Below are 18616 nucleotides of genomic sequence, written 5' to 3' on the forward strand. Positions count from 1 at the left end.
TAACTTTTTCATTTTGTTTCTAAAAATAATTTTCAATTCTCCGCTTTATTGTAAATAAAAAATAAATGAGGGCAGTAATGTAATACTGCTCCCAAAAAGCACTACTTAGGTATAACAATTCCTCTAGGCACTATTTGGTAAAATCCAAATCTTGGAAATATTTTGTAGTAAAAGAATTCAATTAAAAAAAGAATAAACTAGCATTCCCCATAGGAGTTTTCTTCCCCTCATAAATAATGCCTCCAGGAGACGAAATGTCAGGAATTGCTTTTTAGTGCAGAAATTAAAATAATGTCTATTGTATTTTTCCCATTGAAAGTGGTAAAAAATGGAGAATTATAGGGGTCATATTATATCATATCCCATCCTTTCAATAGAGGTAATCTGCCATGAGATTCAGAATAACAAAAAATTTGAGCAATCTAAGAATAAGATGAGCCACAACATAAAAATAATAATATACAACTTGAGACAAAATTCACGTGCAACCCATCTGATGATTTGATCAGAAAGATTTTTGGTTAGTGAGGTTAACATAGATGAGTGTATATATATGACACCCAGATCCATAGCTCAATTGGCAGACTGAGTGGAGATACCTCCTTTCAACACTTGAGGTCTTGGTATCGACCCCTAGTGGGGGTGGCTAACATGGAGTGTGTGTACTGACATGCGTGTGTACTTACAAGCCAACGCCCAAAAAAAAAATAAAAAAAGATGAGTATATATGTTTGAAGGGTTGGATGTCATAACAATACCACGTGAGCCCTACAAATTTCTACTTTATTATTTTTTATAGAAAAATAATGCATGAAGGTACTTAGTACCTTCCCTTACTCAGGTTGCACTATCCATGTATTTTTTATTTGTGTAGAGTAATTCTTTGGTAAATATTGGAATCATGAAGATATTTTCTGGAAAAAAATGTCAAAAACAAAATTTTAACAAGAACCTTAACTCCAAAATTCCTCCAAAAATGCTGATTTTTGCAAATAATGCCTTACAATTTGAATTTATGAGGCAGTGATTCTTAGAAAAAAGTAGTACTAAATTATCCTCATATGCTTTTTTATTTAAAAAGTAATAAGTTTGAGAATTCTAGGCCCACTTGGTATGTATATGACTTCCAACCCCAACATATGCACCCCACCATGATGATCAATTGAACAAATTAAAAAATCCAGTTGATGATCAAATCATTAGATGGGCTACATGTGAATTCTAATGTTTTTGGCAATGTATATTATTTTCTATGGTATGGCCCATCTTTTGGTAAGAACTGATAAAAAAAAAAATAAAAATAAATAAATAAATCCAATCTTCTAATCTTCATGATACGATTTATCTATTGGACGGGTTGAATGTCATACAAGTATACATGAGCCCCATGAATCTTGGCTTCCAACCCCAACATATAGACCCCACCATGATGATCAATTGAACAAATTAAAAAATCCAGTTGATGATCAAATCATTAGATGGGCTACATGTGAATTCTAATGTTTTTGGCAATGTATATTATTTTCTATGGTATGGCCCATCTTTTGGTAAGAACTGATAAAAAAAAATAAAAATAAATAAATAAATCCAATCTTCTAATCTTCATGATACGATTTATCTATTGGACGGGTTGAATGTCATACAAGTATACATGAGCCCCACGAATCTTGGCTTCCAACCCCAACATATAGACCCCACCATGATGATCAATTGAACAAATTAAAAAATCCAGTTGATGATCAAATCATTAGATGGGCTACATGTGAATTCTAATGTTTTTGGCAATGTATATTATTTTCTATGGTATGGCCCATCTTTTGGTAAGAACTGATAAAAAAATTAAAATAAATCCAATCTTCTAATCTTTATGATACGGTTTATCTATTGGACGGGTTGAATGTCATACAAGTATACATGAGCCCCACGAATCTTGGCTTTATCACTTTAAAAGAAGAAGAACCAATGAGCACAAATTTGTTATTTCATCCTTCGAAAGAAACTTCACTGAGTTTTTAATCTTTAGGGGCATAATTTCAAAAAATTGGAACTCCCGAAGAATTTTGTAGTAAATTTTGGTAAAATTGGGCATCCTGCACCACGTAGCAACCTGCTTGAAAACCCTTATTTTTATTTTAAATTGTTGGCTAGACCAAGTGATTTGTGACTAGTCTGTGACTTAGCTAACCCTTACTCTGACCAAGTTGGGATTCAGGCCCATCCCACAAGTGAGTTGCTCAGTGACTCAGCTCAAAATCTCACTGCTAAGCGTTAACTGGGCTGCGTTTTGAGTCCATGCAGTGAGTTTTAGAACCATGATCCAAATCATTGTTAAATTGGACTTTCAAGAGGGACCCAGGTCAAGTTTGGCCTGAATTTCGAACTATTTGAACCGATTTATTCAAAAATTTGAATTTTCTTGGATGGGCCTGGCCCATTGACATCCCTTCCAGTCAATCCATCTACTAAGAACCAACATGGATTACCCACCTTTCACCACTTTTCTTATATTTGACCTCGTACTTGACCATTAGCTAGGGCTGGCTAGGCTCGGGCTTGACAAAATCAAAATTTTAAATTGGTCGAGCCCGTCAGGCCTGGCCCGAACAGTTCAAAATCCAGGCCGAAGCAAACCCCATGCCCACCCCGTTGACAGCCCTACCATTAGCAATTTTCATTTCTACCGTGTCTTTGAGTCTCATCCATGGTGCTATTCAATAGGTGTACCTTCCTCTTTTTTTTTTTTTTCTTTTATATATATATATATATATATATATATATATATATATATATATAAAAGTAGCTCGGTGGACCTGGTTCAAAAAATCACTTTAGAATATGAATTGGGCGGTTTTTTGGTTACTCCTGTGATTTAAGGTCCAAGCATAAAGCTGTGGCATGGCCTGGGGTTGGCTTTGGCGTGGATTTTGAACTTTTCAGGCCAGGCTTATTGAAATTTTAGTTTTGCCTGGCCCAAGCCCAGCCCATCGATAGCCCTATGCAGGCCTGCTCAATGCATCAGAGTGGGCCTTTTCATTGTCTTGAACCAGATTTCTTCATCATCGCCATCTAAGCTAATCCCAACAAATTAGTGTCTGCTAAATTAGTAGAAAGTTTGCAAAACATAGGCTCAGGTGGGTGGAACTCATTTAATAATCAGGATACAAAATTTGGGCAACACCTACCAATGAGCCTCAATGCTAGTCCGTGAGCCCAAACCGTATTGGGCCAGGACTCAAAAGCAAACCCTGCTAGCCGCGGGGACATCTCGTTTCTCTAACAATCAAGATCGATTGGACGTAACGAAAAAATCCATTTCCATCACCACATAAAAATGTAATGCATCATGTGGCTGTATTCACGCACATGTGATGCATCATGTGGCTAGGAGGCAACAAAAAAAGCCCCTTTTCTATTGCCACAAATAAAAATGAAATGCATCATGTGGCTCTGTCCGTGCACGTGTGACACATCATTAGCCTTGCTTGTCCACATTATGTAAACATTTGCCGGGGAAACATCACTTTTCTACCTTTTCTAGAACTTATTATCTCATTTGAATACTACCAAATAAGTGGAGCTTTTTAAACTTATGTAAGTTAATAAGTTACTTTTCTTAGTTAACTTAGTTTGATTATTAAACTTAAATAAGTAACTTTTAATAAAAACATAATTTATTTTTTTCAATCTTTTTTAAATTTCTAAGGTAACTTGTTTTCTTTCATTTTTGTTAGTGACACAACAACTTGAAAAATTTTAAAAGGAAATATGCTCTTTCCGGCCATGAATCCCTCCATGAGATTGGAACCATTCATCAACATGATGAACAATAATATAGATAGTGAGCCTCACATGATGGATGACCAACATCAAATATAGGCCCTACATAATAGATGATGAACATTAAAGGTTAGCCACCAATGATGAATAGCATGCATCCAAGGTGAGCCCTGTATGATGAACTACCCACATCAAAGGTGGGGCCCACGTAATGAACAGTCCACATCAAAGGCTGATGGACAGTAGATGTAAGGTGGACCAATTATACTTGAGAGATCAATACTTATGATCGGAGCTGGGCATAGAATCAAATTGGACCAAGTTAGGGTTGACCCAACTTTATCCGGTTTTGAAATACGCCTGACTCGAACTTGACCCAACTCGGTACCGAGTCCAGCGTACCTAACCCAATCTAAGTCTAGGTTTGGCATGGACTAATCCAGACTGAGACCGACCCGGTCACAAGTATCGAGTCGGGTTGGGTGTAGCGGGTATCCACGGGTTGAAATCACAACCCAAAACCTATATTCACTTGCCAAAATTGCAACCTCTCCATCAGCTACAAGGCATCTCAAATTTGAAAACATCATACCTGAGTTATTTATTTATTTATTTAAATATGTTATACAAGTCGAGTTTCGGATCGAGTCGAGTCAGTACTAAGTTGGATTACGGGTTGGGTCGGGTCGAGTCGAGTAACTGGGTCACTCAAACTCAACTCGATTTGAGTTCCGATTAGAGGAAGTCTACTCGATTAAAATCGACTCACCACTGGGTTTAAATTGAGTTGGATCCAATGAGTCGGATGAGTCAAGTTTGCCAAGTCGAGTTGTCTCGTGCCCAGCTCTACTTATGATGTTAGAAACCAAACACACTTTTCTACTTGTTCGGATGATAAGTATGTTATTATCTCCTTACGTAGAAATATGGCCGTGTAAGTAGATTATCTAAGGTAACTTAGGATCCAGGCCTTATTGTTTTAGGGACTTCAATCTCACAAAACGAGCCTATAAAAGGAAGAAATTAAGAGGGAAAAGGAGAGGAGAAAATGGAGGAAGGGAAGAACAAGAAGCACTTCATTCTAGTTCATGGTGCTTGTCATGGAGCATGGTGTTGGTACAAGGTGGCCACACTACTAACATCCACAGGCAACCAAGTCACGGCTTTGGATCTTGGAGCTTCAGCCACCAATCCGAAAAAGCTCAAGGACGAGGTATGCAAGTTTTCTGACTACTCTCAGCCGCTGCTGGACGTCATGGCCTCTCTTCCTCCACAACAAAAAGTGATTCTGGTGGGCCACAGCCTTGGAGGTTTAACCCTGGCTCTAGCCATGGATAAGTACCCAGAGAAGGTGTCGGCAGCCGTCTTCGTGACGGCACTCATGCCGGATTCTTCTAACAGCCCCTCTTTTGTCTTGGATAAGGTTTGCGGTTGTTAATAGTTGCTTATGAAGATGTGTGCCATTTTCCTTTATTAATTTATTTATTTTTGTATTGAATGATAGTTTTTTGAGTGGAAACTGTTCAATCGCTTCATGGATACTACATTCGACTTTTATCAAGGGCAAGAAAAGTTTCCAAGGATGTTAATGGGCCCTCAGTTTCTGTCGCAAGGTTTATATCAACTCTCCCCCCCAGAGGTAAATACGTGATCAGAAATAGCCCCATGCAAGCACTGTATGTGAACTTTGGTGGGATTTTGAACTATTTAAACTAGGCTGCCCAGGGTTATTTAAAAAGGAATGTTATAGAAAAACTACCTCTTTATTGTTGTAAAATTTACATTCAGGTACCTTTTTAAAAGAATGTTTTCAAAAACCTACGTTATAGCTAGAAAGGGGGTCTACAGCTCGGCTGGTGATGCAGGGATGAAGGTGATGAGGTCATGCACGTCTCCTCAGGGGATAACTATTCTGAATCCACAGAACTTCTCTGGACTCCTCACAGAAATACCTCGAATCCACGAGAAAAATAAGAAAATAGAATAATTTCTTGAAAGTCATAATAAATTGATTGATGATTAAAATGAGCTTACAACCTTCTTAAATAATGACATGAAACCTAAGAAGAAATTTTGGAATTAAGCTACAACTAAAACTCCTAGAAATCACGACTTGCTATATATAGTAAACTTACTATTTATAGGCAGATGTAATTCCTACTAGACATCACGTTTTTTGGCCAAAAATAGTAAATGTCTTGTTTGGGCTTGTGCAACCCAGCGTAGCGGGTCGGCCGGCTAAAGTAGCTCGTCCTACCCCAAAATCATTTATGGCACGTCGGATAACTCATTCCAGTTTGCGAGACACACCTATTTTAAGGTTCTGACAATCCGGATCACTTCCGGCTCCGATCGGGACTTTTCTGGTCCATATTGGCCATGAAATTGTCTACGACCCGCTCTACATCAGCTGGACGTGTAAGAACTCTATTTAGTAGGCCTTACTGATCAACGGTCTGGATTGTCATTCAGTTGGACTGGATGATTGAGTAGACCAGTGGGCCTCACTTCATGTGATTTGCTGCGCAGTCTATCTGCGCACCTCTGCGTACTAGGGCTGGAATGTTATAGCTGTCTTACGCAGACAGCAATTTGAGTTGCACTAGGATGCTACAATGTGGAGCGTGGGAGAGAGAGTTGTGATGGGTTTCAAACTCTCTCTCCACAGATTCTATAAAAGAGAGTTGGGTCCCCGATCCTACACCACAGCAGAAATTCTAGTCCCATCTACTGATTTACAAAAAGGAGAGGAAGATCGTAAGCTCTACAGGAATTCTGGTATTCTGGTATTCTTATCCGGCTTCCATGGCGGCGTCTCATCTAGGTACGCTATCTAAACCCCTGATCGCCATATCCCATGCACAGACAGATCCGTGGGCCTATTCCGCATATAGATTAAATCCCACAGTTGGTATCAGAGACATCTGTGCATAGGTATGGATGATCAGATCCAGCTATATCTGATCATATCAGGGATTTTCGAATTCCTGAAACAGTTGTGATCAGTGATTTTCGAATCCCTGAATTCAAAAATTTTAATTAGGGATTTCGAATCCCTGTATCCTGCAATCAATAAGAGATTTCGAAAACCTGAATCCCTATTTGGGAATTTCAGATTCTACTTCCCATTAGAGACTTTAGATTTCGAATCTCAGATCAGTAATTAGGGGAAATCCAAATTAGCCCCAAATCCAGTTGAAATTAGGGATTTTAGATTCGAACCCCTAAATACAGACATCCAATTAGAGATTTTTTCAGTTATTAGGGATTTGAATCCCAAATACAGAATCCAGACTAGGGATTTCGAATCACTAATCCCTAAATTAGGAATTTTCAAACTCCTATTCTCGAATTGAAATTAGGGATTTCAGATCCAAAACCCCTCATCTTCAATACCGTCGTAGAGAATGCAGGTACTGGCGTTAAGGTGCAGAGGATCTTTTCGCCACCATTCATGGCTGCTGCATGTGGAAACTCTCCACACTAGCTCCGGTAGCCATGTCCTTCAGCCCATTCATCGGTGGTTAAGCGACTGTAGACGATTCTTCTGTCCACCTTCTTCATTCCTGTTCGTTGGAAGGCATGTCTTCGCACCAATGGTAGCCATCGCTGTCGTTGGAGGTGATCCCTCGTTCGAAATTGAGGGAGAAGCCTGCGGCATGGCTTCCGAAAAGTCAGACACTCTTGATGCTAGGGTTTTCAAACCCTGTTTTTTTTTTTTTTAGTTGCATACCTGTTACAATCGGGTCAACAGACCCGATTGCATTAGATTCGGGTCTTCCTATCGGACCCACGATCAACATCTGTTGCTGAATGGGTTGGGCCTGACTCTCATTCTGTGCCCATTGGATCTCGGCTGTGGGCTGTTTGGTGAGATTCAGATAGTCCTGCCTCATTTCACATCTCCCAGGTGGGCTGCATCAGTGGGGTCATGTGAACAAGACCTAGGTTGGGCCCATTTTAGGAAATAATGTGGTTCACAACCATTTTTAGCATGGATGTCAGTTAGGCCCATTTCTTTGGGCCATGTGGTTCACATTAAATTCATATCATATCCATGAACCGTGAAGTTTAATGGGCCCTATATTCATGGCCCAGTTTGGGTCTATGCCCACTTAAAATTTGTTTTGGGTCCATTTTGGCCTCTTGTGTTGATCCTTAATTTAGGCTTGGGGTTAAATTGGGTCTGTCTAGCAATTCATGACAAGGAACCATCTCATGGGCCCACTCCAGTTAATTTTGGGCCCAATTAAGGCCCGATGGTTGACTATATGAAGCCCCTATTATGGGCACATACCAATTTTATTCAGCCCAACTCAGGAAATGTTAAATGCACATTTAATGCTTGAGTCTTCCATTTGGACCAATTTTGGAATCCGTTTCCCAGATCTAAAAGGTCTGTTTAGTTTAAAATAGGCATATAATGGCTCATTCACTAGATAGGACAATAAAGAATATGAAACTTTCACGTTTGGATCTTAAGTATTAGATCTGATCTGTCCATCTTATGGACACTAATGTAAGGATCTAACCATCCATCTATATCGTTCCATATCAACCGTCTATCGTGTGAGTGTCAAAGACAAGACTTATAATGCTTATTAATGATGACCAGATCATACAGAGTCCTGATTCGGCCCTATTATTAGCCCATCACCTATCCTTAGGAGTTGATATAGACCGTTGGAATATATGGTGTGAAACCTGTCCACACGGTTCACTCCAAGGTTCCTTTATTTTCCAAAAGGTCAGTACCAATTAACTTATGGGCTGCATCGGACTAATTAAAATATAATCCATTAAGAGGCAGGATTATAATCGTGATCCTAAGTCTATATTTGTAATATTGGATTCGGTTGTGTTAGCCACCATAGTGACCTCAATCGATGAAAAATATTACAAGTACAAACTTGTAACATTGGGATAAGCGAATTGCATGCAGTTGCGTTCACGTTTTCATGCATACGGTAATGAAAACATAGACGATTACCGTTTGGCAGACACGTGAACGGGTGAAGTAAATGGTGCTAGTAATGTAAAGCTGAAAGATTCATCTTACCCATAGGTGTTGAGTGTTTCAGATTTACATGACTGACATCACTTAGCTTCATGTTCAGGAGGATCACTAACATATTATTATTACCACCCACAGGAAGAATGATAATGATGTAACAGATTCTCACCAGGATATAATGGTTGGGCCCATCTTCATCTTGGATGATTCAGTTGTCGCCTCCCTTAGAAACTGAATTGGTTTACTTTGCCTGATATTTAGTTTTATTCGTGAATTGTTTTATGTAAAACAATTTGTCAATGTAAGTATATTTTGCATTTAGTTCTCATCCTAACCGGATCCGATTATGTTCAATAAAAGGAGTCCATAGAGGTAGTTCTGGAATGGTTACAATTGGAGATCACTTCAGAAAATTCTGAACCGTCAAAACTTTTTGAAAACAGTCAGAACATTGATCTTGTAACCTCAGGATATGTACCTGGACATAATGGAAACAGAAGAGGAAACATGGTTCTAATGAGGGATCCTTTGGATCTTACAGTCCTTTAGGTTCTTCAGTTGAAAACCAACCTGGGAATGGATCGAGTCGCAAGCCGACTAAAGGAAATACTTGCTTCTTTTACAAGAAGTCGAGCCATCAAAAGAAAGACTGCGTAAAGTGTAAGGAATAACTCATAAAGAAGGGTGATAATTCTATTCCAATTTGTTTTAAATCTAATCTAATTGATGTGTTGGTGGATTCTTAGTGGATATATTCAGAAACCACTATTCACATATATACTTCTATACATGACTTTCTACAGACCAGGCCACCAACTGATGCAGAACACTCAGTATACGTAGGCAATGGTGTCAAAGTCAACGTTGAGGCAATTGGAGTCTTAGGTTAGAGTCTGTTTGTTTATTGGATTTAGTAGATACATTTTGTGTGTCTTTTATAAAGTGCAATCCAGTCTTTATTTCTTGTTTAGATAAATTGGGATATTCATTCCAATTTGAGAATAAAGGATTTAGTATTTACCTTAATTTGACTAAAGTCAACACAAACTCTATGGTAAACAACCTATGCTAGCAAGACTTGATTGCCTCACACGTCTACAATGTTAATGACTTGTATGGAAATAAAGTAGGATCCAAGCGAAAACTAGACTATGGGAATTTCTCCATGTTGTGGCACGGGCGGCTATGCCATATATCTCGTGAGAGATTAGACAGGCTTGTGTGAGAAGGAATTTTGCATTCTCTAGACTTTTCTGACTATAAAGTATGCATTGATTGCATAAAAGGAAAACATACTAGAACGAGAAAGAAAGGTGCAACCAGGAGTGTAGATACATTAGAGGTTATACATACAGATATCTGTGGACCATTCCCTACAGTCTCATGGAGTGGCAACAAATATTTCATTACCTTTATAGATGACTACTCTCGCTTTGGGTACCTATACCTTATCAGTGAGAAATCAGATGCCATGGATGCTTTTAAAGATCTATAAGGCCGAGGTTGAAAATCAACTCGATAAAAGAATTAAAGTTGTCAGATCTGACCGTGGTGGTGAATACTATAGCAGATATGACAAATCAGGACGCAATCCAGGGCCATTCGCTAAATACCTGCAGGATTGTGGCATTGTTGCTCAGTACACTATACTTGGTACTCCAGAGCAGAATGGAGTTGCTGAAAAACGTAATCGCACCCTTATGGATATGGTGCGAAGTATGGTCAGCAATTCAACATTGCCAGAATCTCTGTGGGTAGATGCGATCAAAACTGCAGTTCATATATTAAACAGGGTTCCCAGCAAAGCAATAAGCAAAACTCCTTTTGAGTTGTGGAATGAGAGAAAACCAAGTCTCCGATATCTACATGTTTGGGGTCATTCTGCTGAGGCCAAAATTTATAACCCGTATGAAAAGAAGCTTGATCCTAGAGTCATAAGTTGTTTCTTCATTGGATACCCAGAAAGATCAAAAGGTTATCGATTCTACTGTCCTTCCCACTCTATCAGGATTGTTGAGACTAGGAATGCCAGATTCATTGAGGACACTGAAAACAGTGGGAGCATGAACATAAGAAATTTTGTATTTGAGGAATAAAGGACTGTGACTCCTGTCATAGTCAATCCAGATCACATGGACATTAATGATGCAGTCGATTTTGCAGTCACTACAGAGCACCACGTAGAACCTCATATACAAACCACTGATGAGGAAAATCAAGGTTAGACCCAACAAGCTAAACCATTAAGAAGATCTGAAAGAGAGAGAAGGCCTGTAAATCGAGACGATTACATCGTATACTTACAGGAACACGACTTTGACATAGGGGTGAAAATTGATCCTGAATCCTTTACACAAGTTAAACAAAGTGCTGAGCCTTCTCGTTGGTTTAATGCCATGAAAGATGAGTTGAAATCCATGCAGGACAATAAAGTATGGGATCTTGTAGAGTTACCCACTGGAATAAGGCCGATTGGTTGTAAATAGATATTTAAAACCAAACAGAACTTTAAAGGTAATGTCGAACGATATAAAGCCAGACTTGTTGCCAAGGGTTTTAACCAATGTAAGGGCATTGACTTTAAGGAGACTTTCTCACCAGTATCCAAGAAAGACTCATTCAGAATCATAATGGCTCTTGTAGCTCATATGGATTTAGAGTTACATCAGATAGATGTAAAGACTGCATTTCTCAATGGGGATCTGAATGAGAATGTGTACATGTTGCAGCCCGAAGGTTTTGTAGCTATTGGCTTAGAACATTTGGTTTGCAAACTTAAGAAGTCCATCTATGGGTTGAAACAGGCATCGCGACAGTGGTACCTTAAGTTTCATGAAGTAATTTCTTCATATGGCTTTGTAGAAAACACTGCAGATGAATGTATCTACATTAAAACCAGTGGGAGTAAGTTCGTTATGATGATTTTATATGTTGATGACATTCTGTTAGCTAGCAGTGATACCAGGAAGTTGAGTGATACCAAGAAATTTTTATCTCAAAGGTTTGAAATGAAAGACCTTGGTGAAGCTTCTTACGTCATCGGCATTGAAATTCGCCGTGACAGAACACTTGGACTGCTCAGCTTGTCACAGAGAGCCTATATTACTAGGGTACTCGAAAGGTATGGCATGCAAAATTGTGCTTCAGAAAAATCGCCCATTGTGAAGGGCGACAAATTTGGTTTATTTCAGTGTACAAAGAATGATTTAGAAAAGAATCGAATGAAAGAATTTCTGTACGCATCAGTAGTAGGGAGCATCATGTATGCTTAAGTCTGTACGCGACCGGACATTGCCTTTGTTACTGGAATATTGGGAAGAAATCTATCTAATCCAGGAATGCAACATTGGATAGCTGCAAAGAAAGTATTACAGTATCTTCAAAGAACAAAAGACTTCGGACTCACATACAGAAGATCTAATCAATTGGAGCTGATCGGATATTCAGACGCAGACTTAGCAGGCTGCGTTGACACTAAGAAGTCTACTTCAAGATACATCTTCAAGATAGTGGGAGGAGTTGTGTCGTGGAAAAGCGTGAAACAGTCTACCACAGCCTCATCCACTATGGAAGCTGAATTTATTGCCTACCATGAGGCATCTAATCAGGCACTATGGTTACGGAGTTTCTTCTCAGGTTTGCGGGTACTGGAGCATATCCCGAAACCATTGAGAATATTTTGCGATAAACTCGGCTCCTATTTCCTTCTCTAGTAACAACAAGCATTCGTCAAGGTCGATGCATATCGACATCAAGTACCTTGTTGTAAAGGAAAGAGTTCAGAATCATCAAGTGTTCGTGGAATTCATCAGCACTAAGCAGATGATTGCAGATCTGCTCACTAAAGGGCTCCCTATCACGCCATTTCAGGAGCATGTAACATCCATGGGAGTCATTGATCCCATAGATGTTTTCAGTTAGTAGGAGTTGAGCGTACTTTGATTTTCACAGACACTTAGAGATCTCGTTTTATACAGTTTTGTTTGGATGATTTTGATATAAAGATTTATTTCTGCTTCTCTATATATATGCACAAATTATGAGTAAGTAGAACTACAGTCGTGTCTCACTGGAGACATGTAAAAGCTTCAGGACCTCTTAAGGATAGACACATAACATCACACTAAAGTGTGTAATCCTTATACCACATTTCCTAGTTCGTGATCTATGTCGTTAAGATTGAAAGTATTTGTGATCGCGCTTAGACTCACTTCACCTAAATTAAATGTTGTGATGACTACTGCGCTTCGATACTGACTGTCTTGATGGACCAGATTGAATAGCATTACTCGTACTGTCCAACTGTTTTCATTGGTTAACCATTTGGATATTTTCTTAAAAGATCAAAACTTGTTTTCAAAATTATTCTATATGACTATCACTGATGTTGCTCAATGAGGCCCAAGTGGGAGAATGTAAGAACTCTATTTAGTGGGCCTTACTGATCAACGGTCTGGATTGTCATTCAGTTGGACTGGATGATTGAGTAGACCAGTGGGCCCCACTTCATGTGATTTGCTGCGCAGTCTATCTGCGCAGCTCTGCGTACTAGGGCTGGAATGCTATAGCTGTCTTACGCAGACAGCAATTTGAGTTGCACTAGGATGCTACAATGTGGAGCGTGGGAGAGAGAGTTGTGATGGGTTTCAAACTCTCTCTCCACAGATTCTATAAAAGAGAGCTGGGTCCTCGATCCTACACCACAGCAGAAATTCTAGTCCCATCTACTGATTTGCAAAAAGGGTGTGAAGGAGAGGAAGATCGTAAGCTCTACAGGAATTCTGGTATTCTTATCCGGCTTCCATGGCAGCGTCTCATCTAGATACGCTATCTAAACCCTTGATTGCCATGTCCCATGCATAGACAGATCCGTGGGCCTATTCTGCATATAGATTAAATCTCACAGGATGGCCATGATTTTTATGTGAAATAGAACCCGACCACTGTGAAGCCTTGGGCTCAAAACCCAGCTTCATCCGTGATTCAAATGTACCACATGGATGGAAATAGTGTGAAGGGCAACACTCACCCACCTAACTGTTTTCCTTGGTGTGGCCCTCCTGAATCAGTGATGGTCCTGATCTGTAGGACCCATGCCTATATTCTATCGTGGCATCTAGTGGCATGAGTCGATTTCATTTGGTTGGGACTTGTAAAAATTAAGGGTGGACGTATCACTCCCAACTGTTTTTTTTTTTTGGTGTGGCCCACCTAAATCACTATTCAGTTTAACAACAGAGAGGGGAGAGATGGAGAGAAAGGGAGATTTAAACCGATTGAGAGGGAGAGAGGATGGTTGTGCCACATGTGGCGACAATGGGTGGCAGCGGCAGCAGCGGCCATGGCAGCCTCTACCGTAGTTTCTTTGACGACGGCAAGGGAATGGGGAAAAGGAAAAGAGAGGAGTGAGATAGAGATTTCGCCTGCGGCAGTGGGTGTTGTCGACTGCTGCTGTTGACGATGGTGGTAGCAACCACCACTGCTACCATGCTTGCCGCTGCCTCTACCACCTGCCTTTGTCTGGTGCCATTGTACTGATGACAAAGGTAAGTTTTGTTGCCACTGCTCCTCCTTTTCCCTTCTCATTTATTTATTTTAATTTCTCACTTTTTCTCTCCCATTTCAAACCTCATTCCTTTACCTTATGAATCATTATTTACTTTTATTTTTTTTATTTCAATCCCCATTTTCCTCCGTCAAGATGACCGTTTAATGATTTAGTTTTTTTTTTATCGGAATAAGTTCACTGATGATCGATGTCTGAAATTTGAAAAGGGGCATCAAATAATAAAATTTGAGAAAAGGTTTCAAATAATAAATTTTAGGAAAAGAGTAGTAACCGTGATCATAGACTCAAAATTGATTAGAAATCATTTAGTATCTCCGAGACTACTTTTTATCAGATGCGTTAAATTTATCTGTAATTGGTTCTGTCGTTGGTATTCACAGACCACTCAATCCCATGGACTAATCTTATCGAGAAAAAAAATGTCAATTTATTTTAATTGTTGGCCGGTCTGTTTTTGGATCTAAATCAATATGATCAAATATGGCTTCCATCTTATCGAAGAGCCTTCAATGATTGTCCATGCCATCCACAGAAATTTTACGGAATTGGGGGAATTATTTCTTGTGTCGGGTGTAACTCTATATATGGGTGTTATCGCGGAAATAGGGTAATGCCAAGAAAACCTAATCCATTTTAAAGAGGACTAAACATTTTTGAAGACTTGGGGATTAGGATGGGTTCATCAAGTGGTAGTCATATGGACGGCCTGGATTGTATCGCATACCTATTAGGTGGTAGCAATGTTAAAACTTGCTATAAACTTGGGATAAATCTCAGAAATTAGAAATGTTTACAGACAGTGTGCAAATGAACTTCCTTGTACATTCCTACCAACCTGTCACTGTTGAAAAAAGAAATTCCATAGCCGCGCAAAAGGTGGGCCACAATATGATGATTACCTGATGCAAAAATCAGTCTGATCCATTCACCGAGCAAGCTGCACCATATCAAAATCTATGAACGCGGATGATCTTCTCAGCTCGAAGCTGTGGCCCACCTGATGACTAGATGGGCTTAATTTTCAAGTCAGGTAATCTTTTTGGTGTCACCCATCTACTGCATAGCTCCGATATCCTCCACACATGACACGTTGGGCAGAAAAGATGAGGCTAAATGTGACCATTTCTCCTTGAAAATTTTGTAAGCTCTATAAAACTACAACCGGCTGCTTTAACAAGCATTGCTTCTTCTTCTTCTTCTTCTACTACTACTTCTCACTGTTTACAGGATCTCACCTTGGCAACAACACTGATAAGAGCGACACCATTACCCCGAGAAGAACTGTCAAATTCGCCGATCTTTTCGAAGGAAAGATATGGATCTGTTAGCCGAGTTTACATGATATGCGACGAAGATAAATGCATTCCCTACAATTTCCAACATTGGATAATTGAGAATGACCCAGTTAAAGAAGTGAAAGTGATCAATGGCTCCGATCACATGCCCATGCTCTCCAAACCACAGGAGCTATGCCTTTGCCTCTTAAAGATCACCGAAAAATACTCTTGATCGATTAGCTACAATTACTGTTGCTGCTGTTACTGTTGCTCTTGCTACTATTATTGTTATTGCTCTAAATTATTATTAGTAGATGGAACAACCAAGTACAATTTTAAATTCCTAAAATAATTTAATGTTTAGTAATTTAAGTTCAGTGCTTTAAAGTTTGGATGTGGCTGCATTTTGGTGCTCTATTCAATTGAATCGAAACACTTAAAAGAGACATAAATGACTAAACTGCAATTGCCTTTGTTAGTATTCACAATGAAGAGGTAACCCTTATATTTCAACAGTGCTACTTTCGCTGTCCAAACTGAAAGCAGTGTAAATTGCAATTTAGAGCCAAATCTAATATAAATACCACAAAAGGTAATTGCAATTTAGTTGTAATTCAGTATTGCAAATTCAGTTTAATAGCACATTCGGACAGACATAATCTTTTATTTTATTTATTTATTTTTGGATAAAGAGCACAATCACCTGTATATATATGCTATATTTATACACTGGAAAAAGGTTCTATGCGGTCGAGCTCATGGGAACTTCTCATGAGGTCGAGTTGTGTGGGCCCCACTGTGATGCAGGTTGAACATCTACCCCATCAGTCAGATGCACCATTCCATGGTGGGCCTGGGGCTTAAAAATCAAGACAATCCGTGACTTGTGTGGGCCACACCACATACAAAAGTTGAGAGGGGTTACCCTCCATTAAAACATTCATAATCATTTGTTGGGCCCACCAACTTGTGGTTCACAAATCCAGCCCATCCATTATGTGTGTCCAGCTTGGATGAGGGGTCAGACCAAGTTTTAGATGCATCCAAATTTCAGGTGGGCCTATAACGCCCCAGATTTCGTAACCCAAGTTTTGTACTCGTTTTCCAAAATCCCAGGAGTTAACATACAAGGATAGCCCACATTTAAGAGTAATAATTTTTTTTAATTATTTTTCCTTTATAAGTATAAGTGAGCAATCACAACGGAAGAAAACCAAACCACACATGGAAGAAGTGTCTAAAATATATCTCAACTTATATAATTGGTTGCCTATAGGGCTTCGTGAATGCTGGGAAATCAGTGCTCACACTTTTCTTTAGCATTTTTGTGGGAAGATATTTTGTTCTTGAAAATGATTTGTTTGTGGGGGGTGACCTAATTGATGTATGTTTGGAGTCGCCACTAGCCACTTAATCCAAAATCCCGCAGTCGGCTAGAACCTGCAGAATATCTAAAGCTAAAGAATTCGAAGACTCTCTTGGTTTAAGTTGACTCCTGGTCTGCAATCTAGGATTCTGAGTAAAGGACCTCATTACAAAGAGGAAAGGTGTTAGACACCCTCTCTGCTCGTACAAATCTACGGTCTCTACTCTATGTGGTAAGCAAATCTCAAGGGATGATATGATCGAATTTGAATTGGGCAAATCTAGATTTCTGATGTAGCAAGATCCGAAATCCCAGCAAGCCACGGAACATACGTCTAGGGAATGTCTAAAAAAGTGGATGTGATGATGTTATTGTTATGATACTAATATAGTAAAAAAGAGATACTAGGATCATGAGTTTCTGATGTGACAGAATCCGAATATTCGGCAAGTCACAGAGCATACATTCAATGATAATCTAAAAGAGCAAGGGGGTTGAGAAGGGAAGTTATGATATGGTGAATGCTTTATGGAATGACTTGATCTTTGGCTTACTCTTAAGATGGCTAGAACATGGGATGCACCATGTGTAATCTGGGCTAGACTATAGGGTTGGGATGGTTTGGAAGAGGCTAAGAGGTGACTAAAAAAAAAAAATCAGATTTTGGAGGCTTGGAGCTTCTTCTCACCCTCACCCTCTTCTTTTCTCTCTTCCTCTCTTACTTGAGAATTTTGGAATGGGATAGTTGTTTTTTTTCTTTCGTTTTTTTATTTTCTTTTCTTTTCTTTCCTTAAGATGAGGAGAGGTGAAGGCTATTTATAGCCTTTTGTGATGACATTTTGGTAATTGTTGGGTTTATGAAGAGTAAAAGCTGATATAGTAGCTTGGGATTGGTTGAGGAGAGAGAAATGTCATATGATATGCTTTTATAAGCTCTTGAAGTTAGGTAAAATGGTAAATATGGTGAACTTCAGGGATAATTTCATATGAAAGTTGACTTTGGGATAAGGGACAGTTGTGTGCTCAGATGAGACACCTGTTGAATCTGGAGCGGCACTCCGATTACCATGGGCAGTAGTCAGACTACCACTTGTGGTAGTTCGACTATCGCCCGGGCAGAGTTTTCTCTGGTCTTTGTCCGATGGGCTTGATTTGATGTTTTAGCTCGATCCAAAGTCTATTTTCGAGGTTTTGGCTCAAAATAATTGGACGCTTTCTAGGGAATGGGCTTGGGTGGTAGTCGGTGTTTAGATTAGGGTTTAGGCCATGGTTAGGGTCTTAGGTTTAGGATCAGGGTTTGGGTTTAAGGTATGATCAGGATTTTCAGATTGTCTTTGCCTTCTCAAGATGCTAACTTAGGTGGAGTGTCTACAAATGCCCCTCTTTGGCCGACGTTACAAGCAACCGAGTGCCAACACATTCAAATGTCTTGAAATGTTATATATTGTTAGAGTGGATTGAATATAATCATCATGGTGGGCTCTATAAAAATAAAGGGTGAACATCTCTCTCAACTATTTCCTATGTTATGGCTCCACCTCTTTAGTACACCCCACTGTTAGTTCACACTTCTCTGTTAGCCACCCCCACTAGGGATTGATACCAAGACCTCA

The 18616-nt window shown here is 39.4% G+C and overlaps 1 protein-coding gene across 1 annotated transcript in view; it reads left to right on the top strand.

The window, feature by feature from the left end:
* The first annotated feature begins 4726 nt into the window (after positions 1 to 4726).
* The window catches only part of LOC131236377 (methylesterase 2-like), a 40271-nt gene continuing 26381 nt past the window's right edge, over positions 4727 to 18616 (top strand). Inside the window, exon 1 of the mRNA XM_058233495.1 lies at positions 4727 to 5200. Coding sequence (XP_058089478.1) covers positions 4826 to 5200 — 375 coding nt within the window. The 5' untranslated portion in view covers positions 4727 to 4825. The remainder of the gene's footprint in view (positions 5201 to 18616) is intronic.

Source organism: Magnolia sinica, unplaced genomic scaffold, assembly GCF_029962835.1.
Source record: "Magnolia sinica isolate HGM2019 unplaced genomic scaffold, MsV1 ctg50, whole genome shotgun sequence".
NCBI classification, from domain to species: Eukaryota; Viridiplantae; Streptophyta; class Magnoliopsida; order Magnoliales; family Magnoliaceae; genus Magnolia; species Magnolia sinica.